The 15095-nt window shown below is 46.0% G+C and overlaps 1 protein-coding gene across 2 annotated transcripts in view; it reads left to right on the top strand.

Annotated features, from left to right (window-relative positions):
• The window catches only part of ACOXL (acyl-CoA oxidase like), an 804481-nt gene that overhangs the window by 596976 nt on the left and 192410 nt on the right, over positions 1-15095 (top strand). For both annotated transcript variants that reach the window (XM_077283134.1, XM_077283133.1), the window contains exon 14: positions 6797-6906. In XM_077283134.1, the coding sequence (XP_077139249.1) occupies positions 6797-6906 (110 nt within the window). The remainder of the gene's footprint in view (positions 1-6796; positions 6907-15095) is intronic.

The raw sequence follows: 15095 nt of genomic DNA on the forward strand, positions 1-15095 counted from the left end.
CACCGTATTGTGGTCTTGACCGATCATAAGAATCTGATTTACCTCGAGTCTGCCAAACGGCTGAATCCTAGACAGGCCCGATGGTCCCTGTTTTTCTCCTGTTTTGATTTTATGGTCTCGTATCTTCCGGGTTCTAAGAATGTTAAGGCTGATGCCCTCTCTAGGAGCTTTTTGCCTAATTCTTCTGGGGTCCTTGAGCCGGTCGGCATTCTGAAGGAGGGGGTGATTCTTTCTGCCATCTCCCCTGATTTACGACGGGTTCTTCAGGAATTTCAGGCTGATAAACCTGACCGCTGTCCAGTGGGGAAACTGTTTGTTCCTGACAGATGGACTAGTAAAGTGATTTCTGAGGTTCATTGTTCTGTGTTGGCTGGTCATCCTGGGATTTTTGGTACCAGAGATTTGGTTGGTAGGTCCTTTTGGTGGCCTTCTTTGTCACGGGATGTGCGTTCTTTTGTGCAGTCCTGTGGGACTTGTGCGCGGGCCAAGCCTTGCTGTTCCCGCGCTAGTGGGTTGCTTTTGCCTTTGCTGGTCCCTGAGAGGCCTTGGACGCATATTTCTATGGATTTTATTTCGGATCTTCCGGTTTCCCAGAGGATGTCGGTTATCTGGGTGGTTTGTGACCGGTTTTCTAAGATGGTTCATTTGGTACCTTTGCCTAAATTGCCTTCCTCTTCTGATTTGGTTCCGTTGTTTTTTCAGCATGTGGTTCGTTTGCATGGCATTCCGGAGAATATTGTGTCCGATAGAGGTTCCCAGTTTGTTTCTAGGTTTTGGCGGGCCTTTTGTGCTAGGCTGGGCATTGATTTGTCTTTTTCTTCCGCATTTCATCCTCAGACAAATGGTCAAACCGAGCGAACTAATCAGACTTTGGAAACTTATTTGAGATGCTTTGTGTCTGCTGATCAGGATGATTGGGTGGCTTTCTTGCCATTGGCCGAGTTTGCCCTTAATAATCGGGCTAGTTCTGCTACCTTGGTTTCACCCTTCTTTTGTAACTCTGGTTTTCATCCTCGTTTTTCTTCAGGGCAGGGTTGAGCCTTCTGATTGTCCTGGGGTGGACTCTGTGGTTGACAGGTTGCAGCAAATTTGGGCTCATGTTGTTGACAATTTGGTGTTGTCTCAGGAGGGGGCTCAGCGTTTTGCTAACCGTCGTCGGTGTGTTGGTTCCCAGCTTCGGGTTGGGGATTTGGTCTGGTGGTTGTCTTCCCGTCATGTTCCTATGAAGGTTTCTTCTCCTAAGTTCAAGCCTCGGTTTATTGGCCCTTATAGGATTTTTTTCGTTTGGCCCTTCCAGCCTCTTTTTCCATCCATAGTGTTTTTCATAGATCCTTGTTGCAGAAATATGTGGTGCCCGTTGTTCCCTCTGTTGATCCTCCTGCCCCGGTGTTGATTGATGGGGAGTTGGAGTATGTGGTTGAGAAGATTTTGGATTCTCGTTTTTCGAGGCGGAAGCTTCAGTATCTTGTCAAATGGAAGGGTTATGGCCAGGAGGATAATTCTTGGGTTGTTGCCTCTGATGTTCATGCTGAGGATTTGGTTTGTGCCTTTCATTTGGCTCGTCCGGATCGGCCTGGGGGCTCTGGTGAGGGTTCGGTGACCCCTCCTCAAGGGGGGGGTACTGTTGTGAATTCTGCTCTTGGGCTCCCTCCGGTGGTTATAAGTGGTAGCGCTGCTGTCTCTGGATCGCAGCATTCATCAGGTGTGTCCACTTTTTGCAATTCGGACTGGGCTATTTAGTCTTGCTTGACCCTTTAGTCAGTGCCAGTTGTCCATTGTTCCTGAAGGATTCACATCCCTGCCTGGTCTCTCCTGCTTTGCTGTTTATTTCAACAAAGATAAGTTCTGGCCTTGATTTTTGCAGTCCACATGCTGTGGGCCTTATTGTTCAGTTCTTTTCCATGTTTTTGTCTTGTCCAGCTTGGTCTGTATAAGGATTTGTTTAGCCAAGCTGGTATCTCTGGAGATGCAGATATACCCTCCATATCTTTAGTTAGATGTGGAGATTTTGTATTTTCTGTGGTGGATATTTTCTAGTTTTTTAATACTGACCGCATAGTACTCTGTCCTATCCTTTCTATTTAGCTAGAAGTGGCCTCCTTTGCTAAATTCTGATTTCAGTCTGTGTATGTTTTTTCCCTCTCCTCTCACAGTCAATATTTGTGGGGGGCTGTCTATCCTTTGGGGATTTTCTCTGAGGCAAGATAGTTTTCCCTTTTCTATCTCTAGGGGTAATTAGTCCTCCGGCTGTGTCGAGATGTCTAGGGAGTGATAGGTACATTCCACGGCTACTTCTAGTTGCGGTGTTAAGTTCAGGGTCTGCGGTCAGTACAGGTACCACCTTCTCCAGAGTACGTCTAATGCTGCTCCTAGGCCACCAGATCATAACACAGGGGCTCAAAAGTAATTGGACAAAATAACTTTACCAGAAATCAAGTGTTCATTTTTAATATTTTGTAGAGCATTTTTGCAGGCAAAGACTGCCTGAAGTCATAGACGTCAACAAATGCTGGGTTTCCTCCTTTGTGATGCTTTTGTAGGATTTTACTGCGGCTGACTTCAGTTGTCTTAAGCATGTGAAATGTTGCTCACAGGGTCGAGATCAGAGGATTGACTCCACTATTGCAGAATATTCCACTTCTGTGCCTTAAAAAAACATCTGAGTTGCTTTTGCAGTATGTTTTGGATCATTGTCTATTTATACTGTGAAGCGACGTCCAATCAGCCTTACTGCATTTGGTTGAATCTGAGCAGAGCGTATAGCCCTGTACAATTCAGAATTAATCCGGCTAGTTCTGTCTTCAGTCACATCATCAATAAATACTAGTGACCCAGTTCCATTGGAAGCCATGCATAGCCATACCATTACACTGCCTCCACCATGTTTTACAGAGGATGTGGTGAGCTTTTGATCATGAGCCATTCCAGTCCTTCTCCATACTTTCTTCTTCCCATCATTCTGGTACAGGTTAATCTTGGCTTCAGAAGCCCAAAGAATGCATTTCCATTCCATACTAGGTGCCACAGCAAGGAGGTTGACCCAGCTTTCTCACACTGGGCCCTACATTATGCTGCAAAATTTGTTGGTAGTCTTCAGACTTCATAATGCCATGCACACGGTCAAGCAGTGCAGTGCCAGAGGCAGCAAAGCAATCCCAAAACATCAGGGAGCCTCCGCCATGTTTGACTGTAGGGACTGTGTTCTTTTCTTTGAATGCCTCTTTTTTTCTCCTGTAAACTCTATGTTGATGCCTTTGCCCAAAAAGCTCTACTTTTGTCTCATCTGACCAGAGAACATTCTTCCAAAACGTTTTAGGCTTTTTCAGGTAAGTTTTGGCAAACTCCAGCCTGGCTTTTTAATGTCTCGGGGTAAGAAGTGGGGTCTTCCTGGGTCTCCTACCATACAGTCCCTTTTCATTCAGACGCCGACAGATAGTACGGGTTGACACTGTTGTACCCTCGGACTGCAGGGCAGCTTGAACTTGTTTGGATGTTAGTCGAGGTTCTTTATCCAACATCCGCACAATCTTGCGTTGAAATCTCTTGTCAATTTTTCTTTTCCGTCCACATCTAGGGAGGTTAGCCACAGTGCCATGGGTTTAAACTTCTTGATGACACTGCGCACGGTAGACACAGGAACATTCAGGTCTTTGGAGATGGACTTGTAGCCTTAAGATTGCTTATGCTTCCTCACAATTTGGTTTCTCAAGTCCTCAGACAGTTCTTTGGTTTTCTTTCTTTTCTTCATGCTCAATGTGGTACACACAAGGACACAGGACAGAGGTTGAGTCAACTTTAATCCATGTCAACTGGCGGCAAGTGTGATTTAATTATTGCCAACACCTGTTAGGTGCCACAGGTAAGTTACAGGTGCTGTTAATTACACATATTAGAGAAGCATCACATGATTTTTCGAACAGTGCCAATACTTTTGTCCACTCCCTTTATGTTTGGTGTGGAATTATATCCAATTTGGCTTTAGGACAATTCTTTTTGTGTTTTTTCATTTAAGACAAATTAAATGAAGATAATAATACCAAAGAATTTGTGTTTGCAATCATTTTCAGGAAGAAACTGAGTATTATCTGACAGAATTGCAGGGGTGTGAATACTTTTGGCCACAACTGTATATAACTATTTTTTATTTTAATAATTTTTTTTAGCAGGGATATGGTGCCCACACTGCTATATACTGCGTGTCCTGTGTTACATACTGCGTGGGCTGTGTTATATACTGTGTGGGCTGTGTTATATACTGCGTGGGGTGTGCTATATATTACGTGGGCTGTGTTATATACTGCGTGGCTGCTATATGCTACGAGGGCAGTGTTATAAACTACGTGGGTAGTGTTATATACTGCGTGGGCTGTGTTATATACTATGTGGCCTGTGTTATATACTGCGTGGGCTGTAATGTAAATTACTTGGGCTGTGTTATATACTGCATGGCTGCTATATACTACGCGAGCAGTGTTTTATACTACGTGAGCTGTGCTATATACTACGTGGGTAGTGTTATATACTGCGTGGGCTGTGTTATATACTGCGTGGGCTGTGTTATATACTGCGTGGGCTGTTATATACTATGTGGCCTGTGTTATATACTGCGTGGGCTGTAATGTAAATTACTTGGGCTGTGTTATATACTGCATGGCTGCTATATACTACGCGGGCAGTGTTATATACTACGTGAGCTGTGCTATATACTGCGTGGGCTGTGTTATATACTGCGTGGGCTGTGTTATATACTGCGTGGGCTGTGTTATATACTGCGTGGGCTGTGTTATATATTACATGGGCTGTGTTATATACTACGTGGCTGTGTTATAAACTGCGTGTCTGCTATATACTACATGGCTTTTATATACTACGTGGCCTGTGCTATGTACTATGTGGCTGCTATATACATACATACGCTAGAATACCCGATGTGTTAGAATCGGGCCACCATCTAGTTAAACATAATGTATTCTCAGCAGCATTGCACCATCAACCAAGAAGTTCTTTATCAAGGTTCTGAGTATATAACAGTTCAGCTTATAATAATCAAATATTCCTGAGTCCAAATAAAGCATCACGTTCACGCACTGAAAAAGAGAAACACTCAGGGATTATATCTCGCAGTTGAGGAAATCACAGCACCAGGGGCTAGGTGTGTCAAGGGTGAGTCATGAGCGTTTTACTCATGCTGCTAGCAGGGATCTCACCAAGGTCACCACAGCACAGCCTGGCTAGGAATGCAGCCTCAGTGATGTCACCGCTAGTCACTGACACTGTGCTTGCTGGTTGTCAAAAATGGAGGGGACCCCAAGCCTTTTATTTAATTATTCATTTAAATAATTAAAAAATAAATAAAAATATGGCGTGGGGACTCCTCTATTCCTGACCAGCCTTGTTGAAGCTGACAACTGAGGTATGCAGTCCACAGCTGTGAGTTTTGCCTGGCTGGTTATCAAAATACAGCGGAACCCATGCTGTTTTTTTTTTTTTTTTTTTTTTTTTTATTATTTACAGCACAGGAGCTGCTGATGAATACTCCCATCAACCACTCTTGCTGCTCTCACTGTTATTAGCGGCAGCAGGTGATGGTAGCTGTAGTCCCATCAACTAATACCTGTGACTGGAGGTAAACCTTATACCTCCAATCACAGCTGAGTGCTAACGCTGTCTTTTGACGGCGTGGGAACCGCGGCTCTCTGACAGGTGGGGATGATTTCACTGCCGATCAGAAGCAGTGTTTGCCGTGCTGACATGCACATGACAGCTTGACAAACACCCGGTGTTCTGGTAGCCGAACCCGAACAGTAACACTGACTTCCTGGTGAAGTCCATGTTTGGTGCCAGTGCCCAAACAGTAGGCTTCCGGTATGGACGCTGAACTTTACTTTTTGGGTTCGTCCATCTCTGGTGGTTAGTTCTCCAATTTGTTTTTGATGACCGCTCTGCCCTGCCAAGTTTTGTGCAAGTATACCTAAAAAAAATTGATGCTTTGAAAGCGAATGGTCATCACCCCAAATATCAATTCGATTTACATCTTTTATTTGTTTACTTTGCAATTTGCTACTTGCTTAAAAAAAAATCAACTTTTATATACTTGTAAGAAAGCTTGACTGCAACGCTGGGACTAACCATCTGCTACCTATGGTATATAGAAAACTGTCATTTTTTAGGTTAATTTTTTCAAATAGGCTGTTGAAAACGCCACAATGATGTGCTGTACCATGGCCCAATTTTTTTTTTAAGGTTTATCTCCATATTTTACCACTATTTTACTTCTCATAACTGACATAAAAATTTGAGTAGGATTAATAATACTTGCTATCATTTACTCACCTTGTACTAAGGTATAGCCTGTATATTTGTATAAAATTACATTCACCATTTTGTAAGCCTCAGACCTGAAATCATGTAAGTGATTATGTAAGTGAACTGCTAAGATCTATGGATCTGCATGAGAATCTGCCTCCAGAGCTTATTAAAAAAGGGGACACTTGCAGTGTGAGACATGTAGTGACTGACAGTCCGCTCTCCGGATCTACAGGTCTCATACTGGTAACATCTCCTTTCGTTTATATCATTCTCTGGGGGCAGATTCTCATGCAGATCCCTGTCCGGCCCATAGACTTTAACAGCTTATTTACATATTTAGAAAAACGTGTATTTTTCTCGAATAAGACATTGGATCACATTATTTGTATCTTGAAGCATTTTTTTTTGTTTGCCTTTTTTGCACAATGATGATTGTATCAACTTTTGGAAACACAGTACAATTTATTGTAAAAACTTTGTTTTTCAGGTAGTAGTTCGAGAACTCCTTGCACAGTACACAAGACAATATGAGGAAAGCCCAGTATTTGGTCTTCTCAGAAACTGGATTGTCTCCATTGGTGATCGGCTAAGAACTAGGTGTGCATATTCAGTGTTTATTTTAATTAATTTACCCGGTTATTACATATTGATATTTACACCTATGTGCATAAGAATATTTTTTTTCATTACACAACTACGTCAAAATAAAAGGTCTTGCTATATTTTAGGCTGACCTACATGTGTGAACATATTTACCTGACTACTGGTCCATGAATACATTTCTGCTTACCACAGGGCCGTATTTAGAGTTTCTGCTGCCCTAGACACTTTAAGTGCTGCCTCCCCCATTGGTGAGTATGACACTATTGGCAGTGACTTTGGCAAAAATCGCTGATTTGAAAGTAGCCTTTTGCAGCAGATCCAGCAGTTTTTCCGCATTTGCCATGTAACGGATCACTTACGGCAACTCTGCGTTCGGCCTCATTCATTCCCTATGGGACTTGCTGACATGTGAGGCACTTGCGGTTTTTCTGCGATCCAGCAAATGCGGTACTTGCAGCAATGGAAAAAAAATGCTGCTAGCAGTGTTTTTTTATCTCACTGCAAGTGCCGCACATATCCGCAAGTAGCCATCACTACCTGTCCCTGCACCTTGCTAGCTCATCCCTAACCATCCCGCTCTGACCTAAAACTACACTATAAAGCTTTAGAAAACAATTTATAAACTGACATATTCCTACGATAATGAGGGCTCCAGGCTACGGCGTAGACTGGGATGGGCAGTCTCCGGGTCTCCATTCTCTCTCTGTGAACACCCTCAGTCCCTGCCGCACTGACTGTGCTGCACTGTGCACAGACATCCCTCCACCGGGAGTAGCATACCGGCAGAACTGTATCTAGGTTTTCTGCCACCCGGGGCAAGAATTAATTTTGGCACCCCCCCAGGACATATGCGATTTGCACACTCAGTCATGTACCCACAAGCCCCTCTCCCTAATCCTTTCAATGTTCAGTGAAAAACTAAGAGAAGCAGAAGAGAAGCTCGTTGTCAAAGGACCACAAGTGTGAAAATCGTATATGAGTGAAGTGTCCATGTGATGACTACTGGAACCTGCAGAGCTGAATCCTGGCATTGCAGGCTTCTGAGTGCTCAGAACTAATGCACGGCACACTTTTAGGATTCTCCCTTGCCGGTGGACAGTCATGTCATCAGAAGAATGTGATTTGTATACCTCTGGCCACATTCCAACTAGATGTGCCCGGCCTCACTCAGTTCATTTTCATTGAGTGAGGCCACACATGTCTAGTCAGCGCATGACTGCATGTATGTAAATCGCCAGCACAAGAGAATCCTGAAAGCGTGCAGTGCGCACGTGAGAATTCAGTAGTCTGTAGTCACAAAGAATGACTGCAGACTCATTACAAATCTGGACATCCCCTTTAATGCTCCTAACATAATAAAAATGAGAATGCGTTAGTATCACAAATAACATTTACATCCAGGTACCTTATAGATGATGTCATCTCTGGAGTTCTTCTCCTTCTTTTCTTCATCTTGTTCAGACCCCATGTTGAGCTTTCTCATCCACAGCTCGTCGCTGCAGACTTCCATCTTCTCCGCTCTTTTGCAGAAAATTTCCACATGATGCCCTTAAAGATAGAAGTGTCATTATAATGCTCCTGAATAAAAAATTGCCCCTCACTATATTGTCTGCACAAAATATGACCCCCACACTGTCCCTCTTATGGTACATGCTCTTTACACTGACCTCTCCTTTCCATACCGGCCCCCTCTTCACACTGTCCTCTCATACTGTGTCCCCTTATAGGGCCCAGTATTTATACTGTACTCTCATCACACTTCCCCTCCTTGGTATACTGTCCCCTCCTGGCTGTGCCCTTATACTGTCCCTCCATGCTATGCCCCCAATACTCAATTTCTATTCTGTGCCCACTTACTTTTCTCCCCCCATACTATCTCCTAACACTATTCCCCTCCCTCCTCATACTGTCTCCTCTCACATCCCCCTGTTCACCATACTGTCTCCTCATATATTTACCCCCTCACTTTCTATACTGCCTGCTCACCTGACTCCCCATACTGTCTGCACACATCCCATCACCCTCACTCCCTGTACTCTGCCCACATACATTTTTCACATCGCTACTCATGCTGTGTCCACTTTCATTCCCCCTTTCGCTCCCCATACTGTCTGCACCCATCCCCCCCATACTGTTTACTCATATAAGCCCCCTATTCCCAGTACTGTTTCCTCGCACATGCCCCCCCATTCCCCAGTACTGTTTCCTCATACATGCCCTCATTCCCCATACTGTTTCCTCATACATGCCCCCCTATTCCCCCGTACTGTTTCCTCATATATGCCCTCCATCTCCCCCTTTGCTCTTCATTTTGTGTCCTCAAATCTCCCCCACACATTAAATCCCCCCATCCCCACTACAAATCTCCCCACACACAATAAATATCCCGTCTCCACCCCAAATCTCACCCCACACATTAAACACCCCATCCCCACTTTAATTCTCCAGAAACACATTTGAAAACCCCATCCCCACTCCAAGTCTCCCCACACATAATTAATCCCCCATCCCCACTCAAATTCTCCCCACACATAATAAATCCCCCTATCCCCACTCAAATTCTCCCCACACATAATAAATCCCCCATTCCCACTCAAATTCTCCCCACACACAATAAATCCCCCCATCCCCACTCAAATTGTCCCCACACATAATAAATCCCCCTATCCCCACTCAAATTGTCCCTACACATATTCAATACCCCTATCCCCACTCAAATTCTCCCCACACATAATAAATCCCCCCATCCCCACTCAAATTGTCCCCCCCCCCGTGCACTTAATCTTCGGTATCTTCAGCTCCACTGGAGAACCGACCAGTGTTCGCCTCTGCAGTGCGAGTGAGCGACGTCAGCAGCGTGATCACATGATCTGATCATGCTGCTCGTGTCGCTCTGACCCGGCAGTCAGAGCCTCAATTGTACTCACTTCTGTAAGATGCGAGTACAATTGATCCCTGGGCAGGGGCAGACACTGAAAGCTTGGGGCCCCGCAAAAATGTGTCTGGGCCCCCCTCCTTTTATGGCGACAAAGCTATATATATGTAGCCACACACACATACATGTGTGTATATTACATAATTTCCTTTATTATGTATATTGCCATCCCTTATTATACAGTGCCCTCTCTTGTTATGTACAGTACCGTCCCTTAAATATTGGATTATATAGAGCCCTGTTTTTTATTACATACCGTCCTCTCTTGTTAGCTGTATAATGCAATGATGGCTGAGCAATGGGAAAGCTTCTTTTCTAATGGAGGAGCTGATGGACTGGTCGTCTGGTCGCCGACTCCTCCATCAGCATTTTATATCTAAATAGAGAGGGAACTATGTAATAAAAGAGGGTCCAGTGAATAACAAAATTAACAAGAATACTCTATGTAAGAGACAGTACTGTACATAACAGCAGGGGAAGCTATATAATAAGGGACGGCACCATATATAACCAGAGAGGATGGTATGTAATAAGGGACGAAGTGATACATTATAAAAGAGGAAACTATGTAACTAAGGATGGTGTTATACAGAATACGTAAGTACACTATATACTAAGGGACTGTGCTATATATAATAAGCGAGTACACTATATACTAAGGGACTGTGTTATACTTAATAGGAACGTACACTCTATACTAAGGAACTGTGTTAGACATATGTGATAATAATGTCTTCCTCCACCTCCCCCTGTTCCTAAGTCCGTTATCAGTCCTCCTTCCTCCCATCCCAATCCCCAGCACCCCTCGTTGTCCTCATCCCCACGCATCCCATCATTGCCCTCTTCACCACGTCCATCATTGCCTTCTCCACCAACATCATTACTTTCTCCCCCACCACCCCATATCATTGCCCATTCCACCACCTCCATCATTTCCTCCTTCCCCACACTCCCATCATTGCTCATTCCACCACCTCCATCATTTCCTCCTCCCCACCACCCCTATTATTGCCCTTTCCACCACCACTATCATTGCATTCTCCCCCACCACCCCATCATTATTCTTTCCACCACCTCCATCATTAATTTTTCCCCCACCACCCCATCATTGCCCTTTCACCACCTCCATCGTTGCCTTTTCCACCACCTCCATCATTCCTTTTTCCTCCACCACCCCATCATTGCCCTTTCCACTAACTCCATCACAGCCCTCTCCTCCACTGCCACCATCATTGCCTCCTTCCCCACCACTCCCATCAGTGTCCTTTCCACTACCACCAACATTACCTTCTCCACCTCCATCATTTCCTCCTCCCCACAATCCCCATCATTGCCCTTTCCACCACACCCATCATTTCCTCCTCTCCCACCAATCCCCATCTTTGCCCTTTCCACCACCACCATCATTGTCCTTTCCACCACCACCATCCTTGCCCATTCCACCACCTCCATCATTTTCTCCCTCCTCTACCATCATCATTGTCCTTTCCACCACCTCCATCATTGCATTCTCCCCTCACCACCATCATTGCCCATTCCACCACCTCCATCATTGCCTTCTCTGTCCCCCCCACCCATTGTCCTTTCCACCACCTCCATCATTGCATTCTCCCCTCACCACCATCATTGCCCATTCCACCACCTCCATCATTGCCTTCTCTGTCCCCCCCACCCCCATCATTGCCCATTCCACCACCTCAATCATTTCCACTTCCCCACCACCCCCATTATTGTCCTTTACACCACATCCATCATTTCCTCCTCCCCCATCCTTTCCCATTCCACCATTTCCTCCTCCCCCATCATCCCCATGAATCCCATCATTTCCTTCTCCCCATCAGCCCCATCATTTCCCTCTCCTCCCCCTACACATACACACACAACACCATTTACCTCTCTGCACATTCCCCCGCAGCGCTGCACACACACAACCACTCACTCACTGCTCTGCCGCAGCATCTCTGTCGCCTTCCTCTCTCTGGCACAGCCGCCGCTGAATAATGACGTCATCCAGCGGCGCTGCTGTCTGTGTGACAGGAAGCGCGGACAGGAAGCAGGACAGAGCCGGCATGCTGCAGCTTCTCTGTGCCCGCTGTCAGCTTGACAGTCGGCACAGAGAACAGGCGACTCTCAGTCCAAGGGGCGGCAGAATGCAGCCGCCGGGGGAGACACTGCGGACCGCTACATTAGGCGGCCCAACTGCGCCCCCCCTGCTGGCTGCACCCCCCTAGATACGCCTCTGGCTGGGCTCACCCTCTAAGTCCTCACGCGATTCCTGCATCTCTTTGTTGTCCAGGCGCCGGCATCTTCTTCCTGTGTCACGTGTTACCGCTCATTAAGGTAATGAATATGTTCTCCACGCCTATGAGAGTGGAGACGCGTCCATATTCATCACCTTAATGAGCGGTACCATATGACCGCTGAGCACAGGAACAGCTGCCGGCGTTGAGACCATCGGAGTTGAGGCACCGCTGGAGGAGGGTGAGTATGATGTCTTCAAGAAGGTGGGGAGGAGGGTGGGTGGGCGAGCAGCCGACCCCAGACTTAACCCCTTAACGACCGCCGATACGCCTTTTAACGGCGGCCGCTAAGGGTACTTAAACCACAGCGCCGTTAATTAACGGCGCTGTGGAAAAAGTGAATAGCGCCCCCCCAGAGTCGGATTTTCTCTGGGGTCTCGGTTGCCGGGGGTAGCCGAGACCCCAGAGAACATGATTCAGGGTTTTTTTACCGACCCCCGAGTTGCGATCGCCGGTAATTAACCGTTTACCGGCGGTCGCAAAAAAACCCAAAAACCGTGATTTGCCATTTAATTTCTCTGTCCTCCGATGTGATCGCACATCGGAGGACAGAGAAATGTGGTCCCAGATAGCCCCCCAATACTCACCTACCTCCCCCGGTGCTCCTCGTGGCTCCCGATGGGCGCCGCCATCTTTTTCCGGGGAAATAATGGCGGGCGCATGCGCAGTGCGCCCGCCGCCCGGCACCCGGATGTTCTTTGGGGTCTCGGCTGCCGGGGGTAGCTGAGACCCCAAAGAACATGATCGGGGTCGGTTTTTACCGACCCCTGTTTTGCAACTGCCGGTAATTAACTGTTTACCGGCGACCGCAAAAAAAAAAAAAAAAGCGATGTCATTTCTCTGTCCTCTGATGTGATCGCACATCAGAGGACAGAGAAATAGGGGGATTCGAGAAATAGGGGGATTCGGGGACCCTGTTATACTTACCGGTGTCCCTGGGTCCTCCTGCTTCTTCTGCTGGCCGCCGGCTTCTTGCTCCGGTAAGAAAATGGCGGGCGCATGCGCAGTGCGCCCGCCATGATCTGCCGGCTGGCAGAAGAAAATTCTTCCTCTTTTTTTATTTTGGTCACTGTGAGATCCTATCACAGTGATCAAAATAAAAAAAAATAGTAAATAACCCCCCCATTTATCACCCCCTTAGTAAGAAAAAAATAATAAAATTAAAAAAATGTATGAATTTCTATTTTCCAAATAGGGTTAGGGGTAGGGTTAGGGGTAGGGTTAGGGCTAGGGGTAGGGTTAGGGTTAGGGGTAGGGTTAGGATATGTGCACACATAGAATGGTTCTCTGCGGATTTTTCCGCAGCGGATTTGATAAATCCGCAGGACCAAAACGCTGCGTTTTTCCTGTGGATTTATCGTGGATGTACCGCGGTTTTTGTGCGGATTCCACTGCGGTTTTACACCTGCGGTTTTCTATTATGGAGCAGGTGTAAAACCGCTGCGGAATCAGCAGAAAGAATTGACATGCTGCGGAATGTAAACCGCTGCGTTTCCGTGTGGTTTTTTCCGCAGCATGGGCACAGCGTTTTATGTTTCCCATAGGTTTACATTGTACTGTAAACTCATGGGAAACTGCTGCGGACCCACAGCTGCGGAAACGCTGCGGATCCGCAGCAAAATCCGCAACATGTGCACATAGCCTTAGGGTTAGGGCTTGGGTTAGGGTTAGAGCTAGGATTAGGGTTAGAGCTAGGGTTAGGGCTAGGGTTGGGGCTAAAGTTAGGGTTAGGGTTGGGGCTAGGTTTAGGGCTAAAGTTAGGGTTTGGGCTAAAGTTAGGGTTAGGGCTAGGGTTGGGGCTAAAGTTAGGGTTAGAGTTGGGATTAGGATTTGGATTAGGGTTGGCATTAGGGTTACATTTGGGATTAGGGTTAGGTTTTGGATTAGGGTTAAGGCTAGGGTTGGGATTAAGGATAGGGGTGTATTGGGATTAGGGTTAAGTTTTGAGGTTAGGGTTGAGATTAGGATTAGGGGGGTGTTGGGTTTAGGGTTTTGATTAGGGTTATGGTTAGCTTTGGGATTAGGGTTAGGGGTGTTTTGGGGCTTAGGGTTGTGATTAGGATTATGGATCGGGTTGGGATTAGGGTTAGGGGTGTGTTGGGGTTAGGGTTGGAGTTAGAATTGGGGGGTTTCTACTGTTTAGGTACATCAGGGGGTCTCTAAACGCCACAGCCAATTTTGTGCTCAAAAAGTAAAATGGTGCTCCCTACCTTCTGAGCTCTGCCGTGCGCCCAAACAGTGGTTTACCCCCACATATGGGGCATCAGCGTACTCGGGATAAATTGGACAACAACTTTTGGGGTCCAATTTCTCCTGATACCCTTGTGAAAATAAAAACTTGGGGGCTAAAAAATCTTTTTTTGTGGAAAAAAAAAATATTTTTTATTTTCACGACTCTGCATTATAAACTTCTGTGAAGCACTTGGGCATTCAAAGTTCTCACCACACATCTAGATAAGTTCCTTGGGGGGTCTAGTTTCCAAAATGGGGTCACTTCTGGGTGGTCTCTGCTGTTTAGGTATATCTGGGGCTCTGCAAATGCAACATAACGCCCGCAGACCATTCTATCAAAGTCTGCATTCCAAAACGGCACTCCTTCCCTTCCGAGCTCAGCCATGCACCGAAACAGTGGTCCCCCCCACACATGGGGTATCAGTGTACTCGGGACAAATTGGACAACAACTTTTGGGGTCCAATTTCTCTTGTTACCCTTGTGAAAATAAAAATTGGGGGGCTAAAAAAATCTTTTTTGTGAAAAAAATATTTTTTTTTGTTTTCACGACTCTGCATTATAAAGTTCTGTGAAGCACTTGGGCATTCAAAGTTCTCACAACACATCTAGATAAGTTCCTTGGGGGGTCTAGTTTCCAAAATGAGGTCACTTTTGGGGGGTTTCTACTGTTTAGGTACATCGGGGGCTCTGCAAACGCAACATAATGCCTGCAGAC

The sequence above is a fragment of the Ranitomeya variabilis genome, chromosome 2 (assembly GCF_051348905.1).
Source record: "Ranitomeya variabilis isolate aRanVar5 chromosome 2, aRanVar5.hap1, whole genome shotgun sequence".
Lineage (NCBI taxonomy): Eukaryota > Metazoa > Chordata > Amphibia > Anura > Dendrobatidae > Ranitomeya > Ranitomeya variabilis.